The 17,680-nt window shown below is 39.7% G+C and overlaps 1 protein-coding gene across 1 annotated transcript; it reads left to right on the top strand.

The window, feature by feature from the left end:
* Window positions 1-426: 426 nt before the first annotated feature.
* rps6kal (ribosomal protein S6 kinase a, like) lies at window positions 427-16,448 on the top strand. The gene is made up of 22 exons (XM_088380445.1): window positions 427-749; window positions 2,927-2,986; window positions 3,060-3,176; window positions 3,264-3,345; window positions 3,439-3,519; window positions 5,297-5,376; window positions 5,932-6,038; window positions 6,275-6,312; window positions 6,578-6,720; window positions 7,035-7,105; window positions 8,351-8,439; window positions 8,670-8,734; window positions 9,584-9,686; window positions 9,836-9,960; window positions 11,803-11,922; window positions 12,742-12,831; window positions 12,927-13,085; window positions 13,162-13,323; window positions 13,459-13,535; window positions 13,677-13,794; window positions 14,017-14,157; window positions 14,991-16,448. The coding sequence occupies exons 1-22, from the start codon at window positions 516-518 to the stop codon at window positions 15,114-15,116; spliced, it is 2,388 nt and encodes a 795-aa protein (XP_088236571.1). The 5' UTR covers window positions 427-515; the 3' UTR covers window positions 15,117-16,448.
* Window positions 16,449-17,680: the final 1,232 nt, after the last annotated feature.

The following is a 17,680-nucleotide window of genomic DNA, read 5'->3' as shown; positions in this document are numbered from 1 at the left end:
TGTTTCTTACAAATATACAGTAGAGTTTTGTTCATATGTCAGTGTGTGGGGGGGGGGGGGGGGGGGGGGGGGGGGGGGGAATTTTTTCAGGGATAAATTGTTGTCTATGTGGACAAGAGGTTTCCGTGAGCGGTCCTAAAGACACGTATCCTTTTGCCTTGACTGTTATCAGGGAGAAAAACAGCCCCAGTGAAAGTGGATGAGCTTTAAGCTTCTTATTTCTTTCCACCAGGACAAGAGATGGTCAGTCTTCAACATTCAGCTTTAACTCCAAGGGATCATAATCATGCATGGATTGTTGTCAACAGAAAGCAGATGGGATACGTTTTGCGTCGATCATTAAATAAGCCTTGCTTGCGAAGCCTGTCATGTCGATCCAGTGCTTTGCGGTGGATTGGGGAAATCCTTAACTGAGTTGCGTCACAAGTACGTCAACAAACTCATTCACCGACCAGTTACCACAGTAGCCGCCATATTCGCAGCTATGGTGGGGTAACGGTGTCGTTGCGGAGCGCATGGTCCGATCATTGACATCATCTACCCACGCAGTGACACCAAAATCTCACCCTAATAGTGGTCCACGATCAGCCACGCATCCCGCCCACCCCCGTGAACGACCGAGCTCAGTAGCCGGGATTTTACAGTGGGGGCAACATGTACTTTGGAGCGTGAGTCTAGGTGGACTACGATGCCTTAGATTTGGAGAGGAATCCTGGCACAACATGGAGATAAACAACGGAAGTAGTGAGGTGGGTTTATGTATTTTTACTTGCTCAAGATTGTTTCGGCTTTGTGGCCGAGTTGAGGTAGCTTGCCCTGGTTAAAGGTTACGTTCAATTCGTGTCACGATCTGCAGCGCATCGCGATGCATGCTAACACGCTAGCTAATGCTAACAGCTGGGAATATGTTTATTTTTGTTGCACCGCCGTCTGGCTTTCCGTGTTTCAAAAATGTCCTGTCTGGCCCCCCCTCCAAAAAAAACTAGCCTTTCGAGACAATGTCAGATTCGTAGTACAATGACGCGCAGTTTTCTTGTACCGTTTGTTGTCATACTTCTCAAGAGGAGTTTGCTGCTGTGCTAGCTTACCGCATGTAGCATTAGCATGTAGTTCGTGTGCCAAGTGACAGTTCCCTATCAGGTAACTTTCTCTTCTCTCTTATTGTATTCATTGAAAAAACAAAAATGATTGTGTTTTTACATATTTGCAAGTTAATATTTTTGAAGTTACCGCTCAGGGTTGCTCCCAGCTCAAGTAAAAAGAGTGATGCTGTTGCATATAAACTTCCCGGTGTAAATTTACAAAATATTTTCCACCATACTTTTACGCATGCTGTTGTTTTTTCTTAACATTATTTGCTAAGTATGCGTTATTAAAACCATATGTCGCGTTCTTTCAACCCGTTTCAAGCTGCTTTTCTAAACTGGGAACCAGTATAACATAAAAAAAAAACGTGGGTGATTCTCAACTGTTGTCACCCTGGGACCCACAGCTTCCTCTTGTTGCAAAGACGCGACGGATTTTATAGGAGTTAGAGATTTAAAAAAAAAAAAAAAAAAGGCTCTGAAAACCCATATACAATATGTCAAACCGAAACGCATTTTCAGAACTCCACTGTTTTTGTTTACAGAGTAGCTAGTCACTAGAGCACTGTCTTGATACATATTGACAACACGAAATGTGTGTAATCACTGATTGTTAGTTGTGCATACCTTTTACAAACGCACTGATGCAATGTATTGTAAATGAGGGACACTGACAGCTGACTAAAGCAATGAAGTAAACAGGTAGATTAGCCACTTTAACTAGGGTAGCCTTTTAATCCACTTTGCATCAGTTTTGGATGGTGGAAGACATTCAAACACAGACGTGTTCAAAAACACTGGTCTTTTTAAAATGATCAATTCCATGTTTGAAAATGGCAGGAAAAAGGCCTGCCATGCTGCAAGTGTAGGCTGCATTCTTGTTACAAGCTGTGATGAGCCACATCAGATGTGGGAGTGAAGATGCATGTGTGAATGATGTCCTGGCTTTAGCTGTAGCCAGCATGTCACACTTCAGGCTCCACCGATGCACCAAGACTTGCATTTTAATATTGTAGCGTTAAAGATTGCTTCAGAGTTCTTTCATCTTGTGTATTTTAAAGGTTAAAGCTCGTACAACATTCTGTAGTTCAATCCAATTGGAAAGTGATTTGTTGTCCTCCGTTCTGTGGATGTCAGTGAGTGTATGTCAGTGGCTCCACCCACTGAGTGGTCTTGCGTAGTGGTATGACTCATCCTCTCTCTTCAGAGGCTTGATGGAATTCAACACACACAAACACATTAGACTGAATACATCATGCAGTAAGCTTCATTTCATAAGTGAAACCTGCAAAATCTCTGCAGCACTTGTCTCTTGACAATAATTTAATTTTCATGTACACGATGATGTATTTGTGTACGCGTTTGATTGGCTTTTTAGTTATTTACGTACATTGCATTATGTTTTACATATTTATCTGAGAGAAACAAAGCGCAGTTCTCTGTTGTCAGTCATTAATAATATATTCGTTATTACAATGTATCAGAGCGACATTATTAGAAAGAGGCCACATAGTAAATGCCAGGCATCACAAGAGCCATGCTGTGTCCGCTCTGGTCAGGAATTATTGACTGCTAATTACAAGAGAGCTATACTGCTGTATAGGATGTGCACTTTTCGAGCACGGATTCCATACTGTTTGTCAACAAACAGGACTTCATGTTGGTGAAAAAGCTCTGTTATTGCATGTGACTCATCGTTTTCATCTGTTGATTTGCTCATCATTCACGTGGGTGTGTTGGAGCCGCAGTTCTGTTCAGTTGAAAGCACGGCTTCACAAGCTTTCCTCGAGTTTAGCTTTTTTTCCTGACTCCTATGATGTAATTTGTTTTTGCGGCTGCAGGTCAATGGACATCAGATCATGGATGAGCCCATGGAGGAGGGAGAGTGTTACACGCACTGTGTAAGTAAGGTCTCAATCTATGTAGACTGGCATATGTGAAACAGGTTTCGCTCACTTGTTCCTGTGTGTGCAGGATGAAGGGACATACAAGGAGATTCCTATCACTCACCACGTAAAAGAGGGCTGTGAGAAAGCAGATACATCACAGTTTGAGCTCCTCAAGGTCCTGGGTCAGGGCTCTTTTGGCAAGGTGAGAACACATCAAGTCAAATCTCTAGCTCACTTGCTCTCTCTCTATTGCTCTGTTCATCATCCTAAAATGTTCTTCCCAAACCAGGTATTTTTGGTGAGAAAAAGTGTGGGTCCAGATGCTAATCAATTATATGCAATGAAAGTTCTAAAAAAGGCATCATTGAAAGGTAATGTGACTTTTTACAAAGCCCATAGCACAAAAATGTGTGTTCTGTTGTTGTCGGTGTTAATTTTAATCCGTGATGCACTCCTGTGTACAGTCAGGGACAGAGTTCGCACCAAGATGGAGAGAGACATCTTAGTGGAGGTCAATCATCCCTTCATAGTGAAATTGCACTACGGTAAGAAAATGAAAAACATTGAAGTGTTTTTGAGAAAGAGTTTCTAAATGGGCATTAATATTTGCTAGATATAGCAGCGACATTGGTGCCTCTTTTTCATGAGACCAACATTTCAAAACTTGTTAAATTTAGTGAGGGTAATATGAAAATGTGAAAAGTGTGCTACAGTAGAATGTCTGACTTCGACCATAAATCGGCCCAGAAAATTGGTCAGACCCAATTTGGTCGGAATCCGATTCAGTTTTTCACATAAGAAATAATGGAAAACGAAATAATGGACGTTTGAAACGGGGCGTTCGTCTGTATAATTCTTAATGCTTAGCATGCCGCAGACATGCCACATGGGAATGAATTGTGGGAAAAATATGTCTCTTTTAAATGTCAAACACTATTATTCCTATGATTGGCCGGCCTCTGATTTAATAATAATATTTCCAAAGTTCTTTTTTTAGAAAAATAAGACTTTTGAATATCCCCGTATTCATCCAGTAACTTTCAGAAGTAGGCATACAACTTGAACTTTACCATATTTTGTTCTGTTACAGCCACAAACATGAATATTTGTATATCTGTATTTTATTCATGTTTGATGTGGTCAACACAAAGTGGCATAATTCTGAAGTGTAAAGAAATTATTTATGATCAATTTAGTGTTAAATACAAATGTGTAAAATCCATCAAGAGCCACAAATTGCCTTTGAAAGTGTTTTAATTAGTAAATGATGTGCTTCTTTGTGTAATTTTATGACTGTATGAAAGCACCTCCTATTTTTGTTAATGAATGATAGTCAACAAATGGGTACTGATGTGGGGATACTTTTCTTCAGCAGACCTGCCCAAATCCAGTCTTAAATCCTATTGACAATCCGTGGCATAATTTTGAAATTGCTTCGCTGTTTCTCTCCATCTAATTTAAGTATAACCTGTTCATGAGCTAACATTTCAGTCTCAAGATGTGCAAATCTGACATTTTCCAATATTTTATTTTGTTTAGTTTCCTTTTCTTTCCAAAATGGGCAGTTAAAATGAGGAATTTTGGAAGGCTGTGATATTCAAGTAAAAATAGAAACATTTTGTTTCGTTGAAGTGTGCTATTGAACATTCAATAATTGCATTGAAGAACAATAACACGACGTGTTAAATATTACTCATTCCTCTGACACTACCTATTCAAAAAATAAATAAATAAATGCATCCCCATCCAAAAAGACCATCCCAAGCCCCATTCAAAATTGTAAGTGAAAAGAGAACCTCTTCTTCTTCCAAATATAAAAAATAAAAGAATCATATGTAATAAAAATTAAATCAAATCTATTTTCTAGGAATCATCTCTGCATGTAATGCAATGTACAGTGCATGTAGGGGGAGTGGTTTCAATAGCCCTGCAGTAAGCAGTGTACAATGTGCATTTGATTGAGGAATAGTTTTTGAACGAAATCTGTCAGTTTTTGTCAAGATTATGCTAAAATGTCTTGGTGTTAGATTATGTCAAATAAATTTCCCCCCAAAATGCAATTTATATTCCTGTGCAACTTAAATGTGGTTTTTTTTTTCCCCTCTTTATTATGCATTTTATGGCTGGTGTGACTTATACTCCGAAGCGATTTATAGTCCGGAAAATACGGTACTTCTGGGACTTAGAAATTAGGTTTTAATTGTATATTATCTTATCACCATGTTCACGTTGATGTAAATGCACATGTGTTTGCTGTGCGTATGTGCAAAGTAATAGTTCAATAGTGTGCTTGTGATTTAGAGTGTTTTCTTGCTTCTGCAGCCTTTCAGACAGAAGGGAAATTGTATTTAATACTGGACTTTCTCAGGGGAGGAGATGTATTCACTCGCTTATCCAAAGAGGTAAGCACACGTATGTCCTGTTGCTCTACGTCTTATTTTACTTTAATCCCTACTATCTGATGTTTTTATTTCTATTTGAAGAGCAACATAGAAAAATACAAATGTTCTTCAAACCCGAAGGAATTGCTAAGATGAACGTTACATGTGAAATTGGCGTACGTTTAATATTCATCAACTGCCAAGGCATGTCTCCTTGGTTCGTCTTCACATTTTATCATTGTATGAGTGCGATTCCTGGTGGAAACACAAGTGCTTTCAGCTTTTCAAATATGAATTGCTTGTCAGCTCATGGCCCTGGTCAACTCTTTTCAAGGAGTTTCACGATGGGAACTTAAGTGACATACGGTTGTTCTCCTGACAGAGCTTTTGTAAAAGCATCACTCAGAAACAAAGCTAGAGCTGCCGGCATTGTAAAAGAATGCAGTTACCTTCTTCAAATGTTGAGTCTGTGACAATAATACTCCTCATCTTGTTGGTACTTACTCATATGTATCTGTTTGCCACACAATTGTCCTCATCTGAGTTCTGAAAGTAAATCTGTCTAGTTCTTAACAGGTTATGTTTACAGAGGAAGATGTGAAATTCTACCTTGCAGAGCTGGCCCTGGCCCTTGACCACCTGCACAACTTGGGCATAGTTTACAGAGATCTCAAGCCAGAGAAGTACAAAACCTCACTGAACTTTTTCACACACAAGCACTTACCATAGCCTTTATTTCATAAAGATTCACGGAGTGTTTTTGTTGCATTAGAACCTCATAACCTCAAGCCCCAAAATTCAAGAGTAAGATTTGCACAAAGTCCTCACCTGGGGATTTTCAGTCATGAACACTTTTCACTGTGTTAAAAGAAATATTTTGAATCTTTCCATCATGGGAAAATGTGTTCTCTCCCCCCAGTATCTTACTTGATGAAGCTGGACATGTAAAGTTAACAGGTATGTTTTTCACTGTGTAGCCATATAACAAAGCATCTTCTGCAAATTTAGTATGTAGGATGTCACAAAACAAGAATAGTTTGAAAACATTCTTATTTTCAGAAATGTTCAAAATGTCATTTAGTGCAATGTTTTTTCCCTTTTAACTTACTATATAAGTTTGAATGCTCTTAAAAGGAAACAGTCACAACTTATACACTTATGTGGGGGCGGTCATGTTTTAGTTTTTTTTCAATGAGACATAATCGGATGTCATTGTGTACAGACTTTGGCCTGAGCAAAGAGTCAGTGGATGCTGACAAGAAGGCGTATTCTTTCTGTGGTACGGTGGAGTATATGGCCCCTGAGGTGGTCAACAGGAGAGGACACACACAGAGTGCCGACTGGTGGTCGCTGGGTGTACTAATGGTATGGGGGCTCCCTCAATACGCAAACATTAGCTCATGATCTTTAACTAGACTTGTCAATTCCGAACCAAGGCCCAAGAACACGTAGTCATTAATTGCCAAAGCATCAAATATTGAACATTAGTGTGAAAGCACACAACAGAAGATAATCTCAAATAGCAAATGACTCAAAATGCCCTTTTTCAAACCCAAAAAAAGAACAATAAAATCACAGTTCTGCCTTTAAAACAAAGATGTTTTGCAGAGTTAACTTGTTTTTACTCATTGAGTTATTGTACACTATATTATTGCTTTTGCTTTGTCTTATGTTTGCAGTTTGAGATGCTGACGGGGACGTTACCGTTTCAAGGGAAAGACCGCAATGAAACCATGAACATGATTCTCAAGTGAGTTACACACTAATGCAACTGCTCGAATAGAACTCTAACAATGAACAAGGATAAGATTATGTCAGTTCTATTTCGTGTTCCCAACACAAGTGTTGCATAACTTTTCTACCAGATATTAATTTACAAAAAATGAAAAAGAATTGATCCTGAACGTCAAGTGGCCACAAATTCTCATTTTTTGAACACACCCAATATTAATGCAGTGGTATCTTGACCAAGCTTTGATAGCATTACAGATGCAGTCAACAGTAATCATTGCCTCACACATTGCAGGCATTTTTGTATTTTGCTCTGAATTAGCCCTCTGTATGGGTCCAAAAATACTGAAAGCTGCTTGTGACAAATTGCGATGACTGACTTCGCATTTTCTAGTGCCGCTTTTGAAAGACAGGTGCTCACCGTCACGAGGAATTATGCCAATGTTCTGCAAGCAAAAAATGAGAGGGAGCACCAAGAACCTTTTCCACTATTTAAACAAAAATCATCATGACGTTGTTTATAAAGCAATGCAATTTTTGAGGTTCTAAATGGAATCATCTGATATGAAGCCAGTCACGGAATCTTGCGATATCACTTAAGATAAAACTCCTATCAACTTAGCATTACTTTATCTCTGGGTCATTCAGCGCACCGGCCTCTCCCAGAGCACTTGTTTGGGCGTGTTATCCCAAGTTTCAAATGCAGTGTTACCCAAGATGGGCAAATCGCATGCATGAGTGACTAATTGAATCAAACAACAGCAGTTATTGGTTTACCCCAAATTATCAGAGAGATTTTATTTTTGTTTATTTCTAATTCCATCAATTTAAACTTTATTTGTCATTTGTGCCTACCTTCCAGATTTTCAATGGTAAAAATCATCAGAACTGCCCTAAAGTGCAAAATCCTTTTTTACATATGTTTTCCAACACCTTTGTTCCTGTTGACGACGTTACGAGCAGTCCATTATAGTGGACAGGCAATGTCGCTTCCATTGTTTGAAATCTTTAGTAAAAGATCAGTCTTATCAAGTGGGCAATTAGTAGCCCTGACCACAATCAGAGTGGCCCCTAGATCGTTTGTGAAAATGCCAGTGCCAGACCAGTTGTAATAATGCCATTCACCACTAGAGGAGAGACATCACACATGGTAGCGCTTCACCCGACCCTAAGGGAAAATTAGGTGACAAAAGGTCAACTGATTTCTTTGGACAGTGGTGTAGTGGTGGCATATTTACCTTTTTCTTTTTTTCCCCCCCTTTAGAGCAAAGTTGGGAATGCCTCAGTTCCTTAGTATAGAAGCCCAGAGTTTGCTGAGGATGCTGTTTAAACGTAACCCAACAAACAGACTAGGTAAGTAATCTTGCAATTTAGTGGTCAATCAACCTATAAAACTACCACACCTGACTATTTTCTGCGCTCAAGGAGAAAGTCTTCTTTTCAAACATGAACTTAACTGTTGGCATTTACTTCAGTCATGTGCAGAATATTGCACAAAGAACAACTTGTGATAGTATTGATACTGTTTAAGGAATACCGCTACATCGTGCTTTACTGAAGGCTTATATGATCTTTGTTTTCAGGGGCCGGACCTGACGGTGTGGAGGAGATCAAACGGCATGCTTTTTTCTCCACCATCGACTGGAATGTGGGCACACATGCACACACACACACACACATGCAATCATTTTCCATTTCCCACCTACCCGCACAAATACACATGTAACTGCAGCTTCTGTTGAAGATTCACACTTCACAAACGTTCAGTTTTGTCATTAATTTTGGCCGTGCCAGCACTGTATGTGTGCATCTGGGCATTTGGCCAATTCTGGCTGTGTGTGAGCTAATAGCTCTGCGTGAGTGTTCATTAGCCAGCAGGCTGCTGGTGGTTGGACACCATTGTAGAGGAATGGGAGCGAGTTCAATAACGAGGGATATTGGCCTTTCCTTCATGTATCAGATGTGTCAGAAAGGTTCCAGGACTGGTGTAGCAAAATATAGATTTTAAACCAAAATGACAAGATTTCCCCTTTAATATGGACCAGACGATAAACCAGCTCATCTACAAAACACGATTGTATGATGCATAAGACCAGTATTTTTCAATAAAGGGCAGGGGTATGCAAAAAAACTTTAAACATCTAATAATTTATTTCCAGGACAATAATTTAATAAGCATGTCAACTAAAGGGTACACTTCCACACGTATGAACACGTGAGGGGGTTGATTTAAAACAACAGTATGTTTGGAAATTCACTCTGAAGCCCCTGCTCCGGCACTATTTTTGGTACATTCCAAATAACCAAACAGCTGCTTTGAACAAGGCTCTGAATTTCTGAAATGGAGCACGTTCGGAACATATTTCCTAACGCACCCTATTTCTTATTACACCTGTCTTGTAATTTTTCAAATTCACGTATGCCCACGCATTACAAACAGTTAATGGGAAGGGTTTGATCCCTAATATCTAAAATGGACAAATGTGGCCCCCATCAGAAACTGTTCAGGAGAGAGCTACAGCCCCCGTTCAAGCCGGCGGCAGGTAAACCAGATGACACGTTCTGTTTCGACCCAGAGTTCACTGCAAAGACACCTAAAGGTATACAAATACACTCTCACTCAGTCTAAGCTTGTTAGGTTGAAAACTATCCTGCTTTGTGTTTGTACTTGTCACTACATAATTTATTGAGTGTTTGTATTCGTAGTTTTCTTTTTCTTTTTTTTTTTAATGCAACTTGTTTCTTTTAGACTCCCCAGGTATCCCTCCCAGTGCAAACGCCCACCAGCTCTTCAAAGGCTTCAGTTTTGTTGCTCCAACGCCGATGGATGAAAACAAGAGTTCCCCACTCCTTAATATACTCCCGATAGTTCAGGTAAACTCAATCCCACTTGTATAGCTTGCGTAAAAGGGTCTCGAGGTTTGCGAACACCACAAAGGCAATACAATGAAGGCTCATTTTTTGCTCTTAATAGGACACCACTTAAGTTCATACACAAACAAAGAGACAAAGTAGAGTGGAGTGCATTGTCATAAGACTCCACCTGAAGGCTCTGAAGTGGCATCAGAGGACAAGTAACACCATCAATTCTGGTTTTCAGGATGGCCAGCAGTTGTAGTTCAGGTCATACCAAACATTTTCATTAGCACGGTTATATCATTCATGGCTCTAAGAATAGTAATTGTATGCTTAAGCAGGACCAGATTAGCTCAAACTGTGAAATATAGTGTTGAGGATTGTACCGCCAAGACACATTCCCTCCACATGCATTACATTTGCTTCATCTGGATTTTGGAGGCATCACTGCCTTAACATATGTTTTTTTTTGTGTATTGTAATTTCTGAAAATATTGTGTCATTTATCATCAGTGCGCAGCTTCATGTTAATATCGACATTGTGTTTGCTTTAAAATACATTATATATGTTTAGAAGCTAAGCATATAAAACATCCATCCATCATCTGTAACGCTTGTCCCCACGGCTATCCCGGCTTACTTTGGGCAGTAGGCGGGGGACACCCTTGAACTAGTTGCCAGCCAAATCGCAGGGCACACAGACGAACAACCTTAGGGTTAGGCTTGCTCTTGCTGTGGTTAGGGTTAGGGTTTGTGTTAGGCTTAGGCTTGCTTTTGCTGTGCTGAGGCTTAGGGTTAGGCTTGCTCTTGCTGTGGTTAGGGTTAGGGTTAGGGTTTGTGTTAGGCTTAGGCTTGCTTTTGCTCACACCTATGGCCAATTTTGCAGTGCTCAATCGGTCTACCAAGCATGTTTTTGGGATGTGGGAGGAAACCAGAGTACCTTGAGAAAACCCACATAGGCACAGGGAGAACATGCAACTTCTACACAGGGTGGTGGAATCGAACACGCAACCTCTGAACTGTGAGGCGAACGGGCTAACCAGTGCTTCACTATCCCACTCCATAAAAAAAACACAAGTAACAATAATTGAAATTAGATACAGGTCATGTGTACATTATGCAAAACCAAATAAGGTGTACTATAAAGCATGATAACAAATCCATTCTGCTTTGATGAATGAGTTTTGGATTTAAATACTCGACAGTGAATGTACACCAATACAGTAAATGTAACATTTTATCGTACTGTGTTTCTTATTAAAACGAATAGCACTTGTACTGTTTGTTGTTACAAAATTAAAATATTGTGTTGCGGTAGACATGTTTTGCAATATTTTCACAATTTCTAAGTTCCCAGATGTCATAATAACAAGTTTGTGGCATGAGTTCAATGATCGAGAATGATCTATTTAGGTTTTATTTTCTTATTTGTTAAGTTTTCAAGAGGTGTACGATGCAACATTGCTCCATTTTTTTTATACACATGCTGCAAAGGAAGGTAAACCGATGTGAATGGATATACAAATGTGCGGGCACTATGCATTTCCAGTTTCAATTTATTCCTCAATGCCTCGCTGTCAGTTGTGTGCCTGGTGTTGACAAAATTACTGTTACAGTGAAAAGTACAGATTTTTGTTTTCTTTTTTTTTTTTTTATGAAAAAATATTTTGTGGTGAATAAAAGTACTTCTAGACCAGAGACAAGCCAAACAAAGACACAAAACTTTGAGTGACCAGGCACTCCAGACATGTTTAGATACAAGACACTAAAAATTCTTATATGCGTTCCCTTTGATCATTGTTAGATAACACATATACACCAACCAATGAGATGTAAATACCTCTTTTTTTTGTCTTTCAGATGCATGCGGGGTCCAAGTTTTTGGATCTATACGAGCTGCAGGAGGACATCGGAGTCGGCTCCTACTCCATTTGTAAACGCTGTGTACACCGAGTCTCTGCCATGGACTATGCTGTGAAGGTGACCATTCACTGACATTTAAACTACTCCCAAAATATATTTTGCAGCCAAACATCAACTTTAGTCATATAAGATGTTAAGATGCATATTTATCTTTTTCTATTGCGTGTTTTGTGCTCCTACAGTGCCATGGCTAAACACAATTGGATATGATGTTTTTAGTAATACTCATTTCATTAATGATTCATTAATACTTTCCTCATAAAATTGCAATTGTTCTTCAAAGTTCATGTGAACATTTCTACTTATGTCAACTTCAAATGCCCGCAGCAAATATTACAACAATCGCTCGGCTTCAATATATTGAATTCTATGAGCAAAACATCTTCCTTGCCACACTACAGCTTGACAAAACATACTAGTTACTGTCCATGAAATGCAAAATATTGCAGTGATCATTTTAACAATTTCAGAGCGCGATAAATAGTAGTGTCCCACTCGCATACAAACAATACCCAATGTTTTTGTGACATTCACCCAGCGAATCTTCTCCAGTGGTTCAATGCAGGCACATAGCACAAAATGCAATGCGAGTGTTGCAACTCGCTTCGTGCATGAAATGAAAAGGAGCACATGTAGAACGTGCCGCAAAAGGTACATTTGTTAGAACATTTTGCCATTTTCACCCTCAAGTATCCTCGGTTAAACCGGCCCTTAAAGTTCAGTTTTGGTTTATGCTGCGCCCTATTGTTTTTGTAAATCTGATGAACAAGGCCAGCTTTCCAGCAGAGGGCAGCACAACTGTTCAAATTATCTCATCAGGCACCCGTGAAACAATAATAGAAATGCAAACTATTTGATTGTTTTTCTATGTCACAGATTATAGACAAAAGTAAGAGGGACCCCTCCGAGGAGATTGAAATCCTGATGAGATACGGCCAACACCCTAACATCATTACTCTCAAGGATGTCAGTACAATATTTGTTGTATTAGTACTTCATCATACACAAGTCATACTTAGCCAAACATGGTGACAGGGACTTGCTACGTGTGATTGTGTCAGGTGTACGATGAGGGCAGGTATGTTTACCTGGTGACGGAGCTGATGAAGGGGGGAGAACTGCTTGACAAAATCCTCAGGCAGAAGTTTTTCTCTGAGCGAGAGGCCAGTGCCGTGCTTTACACCATCACTAAGACTGTTGACTACCTCCACTGTCAAGGGGTGAGGAAACACACACACACACACAAGCTGTGACAAGCTCACCAATCATCCAATCTTTTCAACTCATCTTTGTCAGGTAGTGCACCGAGACCTGAAACCTAGCAACATTCTGTATATGGACGACTCTGGGAATCCAGACTCAATCAGGATCTGTGACTTTGGTTTTGCAAAGCAGCTTCGAGGGGGCAACGGCCTACTCCTCACACCTTGCTATACCGCCAACTTTGTGGCACCAGAGGTGAGCCAGATAGAGGAGAACTGCCATTTGAGCTGTTCAGAATGTAGTCTAATGGGATGCAGTGTATGAGGAAGTCAGTAATTTACATCTGAAATAGTTCAGTCTCTGATTGTCTTTTCATGTGTTTGTGTTTAGGTACTAATGCGGCAAGGTTATGATGCAGCCTGTGATATATGGAGTCTTGGAGTTCTATTATATACAATGTTGGCTGGGTAAGGCCGAAACAGGATACATAGTGTTTTCCATTTGAAGACACTCATACAGAACCCATCCTGGGGTTTATGAACACAATAGTTGTGATTCTAAATATAGCTTTTATTAAGTTCTTAATGCTTTATTGATCCTTTTGTCAGGTACACACCATTTGCAAATGGGCCAAATGACACACCAGAGGAGATTCTGCTTCGAATAGGCTCTGGAAAGTTTTCTTTGACAGGCGGTAACTGGGATACTGTGTCAGACACCTCAAAGGTAACATGGTCTCTCTGACATCTACTACATTGTAAATATGTCACTTTGTGTCATTTACGGGTCAAGTTAAAATAATAATCTGACTTGTAGTTTTAGTCTTTAAAGTACGACTAAAAGTTACTACTGTAAGGGATTCGGTGTGTTTCTAATATTAGTATTACTTGTGCTAACATTTTCTAAAGTCTGATTGTTTGAGCAGCTGGGTGTGCTTACGTGTTGCAGGACCTCCTGTCTCACATGCTCCATGTGGATCCCCACCAGCGATACACAGCAGAGCAAGTTCTAAAGCATTCCTGGATTTCCTGCAGAGATGCACTTCCTCACTTCCAGCTTACACGCCATGATGCACCACACCTCGTCAAGGTGAGGGGGACATCCCTCTCACTGATCTAGGCCAAGCCTCCTCAGGGTTGAGAATTTTCCGCAGATCCACAGATTTCTGTGTTTTTTTCCGTTGAAAGTATCATTTTCGTAAATCCGTTGGAAAATTATTTTTTTATATATGGGGGGGAACGGCCGGCCAGCTGGCCGGGCAACGTTAGCCTCGACGACTCGCGAGCATTCCCCCGCCCGCCGCGACGGCATATATATATATATATATATATATATATATATATATATATATATATATGGTTTTGGCATTTTTCTACGCAACAGTAGCAGTGTTTGCTCCTGGCTACCGTTCACTTGCCTCCAGCGTCAGTTTCTTTTGCCTCCAGCTAACATTGTGACATCAATGTGACGTAGGCTGTGAAGGGCTCTATAACCATGACTTTAGAGATGTTGTGTGCCATAATGACCATTTATAACTCAGTAATTAGGCTCCTTAAGTTCAACCAACACCTCTGCCAACTCTGAAATATTAACATATTTGTGGAATGTTCATCTATTTGTTGGTAAGCAGTCTTCTCTCTCATTCATGATAATAAACTAACAGGGCAGGTACCGTTCTTATCAGGGGGTGAACAGTTTTATCAGTTCCATAGTGACTGAAATGGTGAAAATAAAAATGATTTATCTGCAACTCTATGCAGATCTTCACCTAAAAGAACCCACCGCTGCTGCATATTTTTGTGGAAGCGTGTGTTTTTTATTCATAATCTATCCAGCTGCATTGAGCAGTTGGATATGTGTATTCCAAAATATAGAGAGGTGTTTGTGAGTAGTAGCTAATGTCTAGTGTCTTTTCCTTACAGGGAGCCATGGCTGCCACTTATTCAGCGCTGAGCCAGAAGACAAGCCAGCCCGTGCTAGAACCTGTGGCCGCATCCAGTTTAGCCCAGCGACGCAGCATGAAGAAACTCACCTCAACAGACATGTAGAACCACATCACATAAACACACAGGGAGCCTATGCTACCATTTTGACCTCACTCATACGGACTGAAGAAGTGGCCAGTCAAAGCTACCGTCTCCCTTTTTAACGTATTTATTTGACAAAACACACGCACGGCTCCGTGCATATGCCCACTTGATGAGGCTCCTATGCGAAGACATGGGCTCAAAAGCAAGACTAGAAACTTGTATCTGTTACTGCTGGGGAGACAGACTTGTATTTATTTCCACAGCTTTCATATGCACTTGCCCTCCTCGCCTTTCATTCTTTCTTCCCCAGGAAGAAACGCACCAGCTGATGTTTTCCTTCACTGTGATTGGCTGATACAATGCTGCTTCGCTAAACTGTGCCCCGACCCCCTCCCACTGCTCTTCATCTATGTTCTGCCATCCTATCTGCCTCGGTTCTTTCTCCTTCCTTGATTGCATTTGCTCTCTTTTCTCCACAATATGGAGTAAAAGGTCCATGCGCGAGAGTGCTGGCAAGATGATGTTGACTGAGAAATGACCACAAAGTGTTTGCTGACTGGAAGCTTACCACTAGCAAAATGCTTCTTTTTGACATACTGCTAAATCGTACGGATCAAAATCATGTTCTAGCACTTTTGGCAGTATAAATGCATGTGTGGAAAGATGCTGTATTTTGTTAACCTTTAATTCATGTTTGTGATGCTTACAATGTATCTAAAGAGGTTACAAAATGGCTGCAGGTGGACAAAATATCTTGAACTGAATGTGAAACAGTGTGGTGACAACAGAAGTTCTTAGTTGCACATATACATATTAACTTGCTAATTTATTTGGGTACACCTGGATTAAACTAATACAGTGGCCTCTGTTCATGAGGTTTTGACTGCATCTGTTTCAGAGAGGTAGTATTTTCTTTAAATGCTCAATGATCTATATTTTTTATAAATGGACAAAATATCAGCACCAAATTTCGGCAAGTAAACCTCTACCTTTGAAAATGAGACTGAAAAACGGATCAAAATAGTCCTTATAAATATTTATTGACATTTGTTTGATCTGTTTGTACCTAGTACATTTGCAATTGATTGTATCCATTGTATCTTAATATTTACAGTGAAGATTCTGAAGATGAAGAGCACGTGTGGGAGCTGTATTGGGAATTCTCTGGGGGAATGGAATGCACCTGTTAAACCAGAGAGGCTGAATCAAAAAACATAAATTCCATAGATATCTCTTTTAAAGACATTGTGGAAATTGTATGATATTGTATTTATTTCATTTGATTTTTAAGATTCTATTTTTCTTTCAAGTTCTGTATATATTGACATTAAAGATCATTATTGACATTCATTCACTCTGACCATGCCTTTTTGTATTGTAGATGGAATTATGACAAAATTTTTAATGACCAATCCGATTGACTACAAGGATGAGCGGTATAGAAAATGGGCGAATAAAGTACAGCTAAACGTCTGCCACTTGATGTTGTGTCCTCAATCGGTGCACGGAGCAAAAGACGCCACTGGGTGGTAACACTGATCAGTGTATGACTTGTGGCACATTCTACTACGAGGTCCCATGAGGGATATAATTCACAAGATTATTTTCTCACGCGCACAACTGAAAACCTCGCAAACATTCTGTGAGTGTAAATGTCATTCCCACAGATTACTAATCCATAACTATACAACTATAGTCTGTTACCCCAGTTTGTTAATCCATACCCTCAGTTTACTCTGTTCCTTCAAATTACTGAAAGACTGTTTTAATGGTGTGTCCAAATATCCACCAGTTTAGAAAAAGGTACAAAAATATGCTGGGAACAAGGACTAAAAATGCCAAATGTTTACACAAAAGCAAAAATGAAACAGAAAAAGAAGTTTGAAAGTATATCTACTTGTGTTCTGTTGTAGATTTATATGTTGAATCATTAGTTTAATGGATAAAGTGATAAAGGGGTAGGAATCTAAAAAGCTATCCTTCCTCCTACTCCTTTTTGAGCATTCTTTATTGATTTTTTTCAGTTTGTTTGTTTGTTTGTTGTACAGACTTATACATGGCACATTAAAGTGTTATTTTTTTTATTTTATTTTTTTATGTTTTAAATATGTTCAAAATAAAGATGTCAATCAATCAATCAATCAATACATTTTCAGTAGTGTGGAAGTGTTACAGTTGTAGTTGTAATTTAGCTATTTTCTGCCTTGTATATGTGTGAGCGTCTCTGTCGTGTGATAATCCTAAATTATGTCCCCGACAGCCGCTCACATTCTAGTCTGGATCCAGTGTGTTATGTAAACTTTTTCCACTCTTTCCACTTTTTTTTCACTTTTTCTTGATCTTCTTTTGTCTGACAAAGCTTTTGTGTGTTTGTGTGACAGCAGAAGATTGGGAATCTTGGCTGAAAAGCAGATGGATATGAGGAAATGCTACCATCTTTACACACACACACACACACGCACACTTGCCTATGGACCAGCTGTTGTCCTCTGTCTTTGTGGCTGTCTGAGTTGACTCCATGTCCCCCCTCTCTCTCCTGGATAATGCATCTGCAGCCTGGGAGCTGAGAGGTAAACACTGAG

The sequence above is a fragment of the Syngnathus floridae genome, chromosome 1, assembly GCF_059516105.1.
Source record: "Syngnathus floridae isolate MCC-2025c chromosome 1, RoL_Sflo_1.0, whole genome shotgun sequence".
Taxonomy (NCBI): Eukaryota; Metazoa; Chordata; class Actinopteri; order Syngnathiformes; family Syngnathidae; genus Syngnathus; species Syngnathus floridae.
The sequence above is the reverse complement of the archived record's forward strand: the minus strand, read 5'-3'. Positions and strand labels throughout refer to the sequence as shown.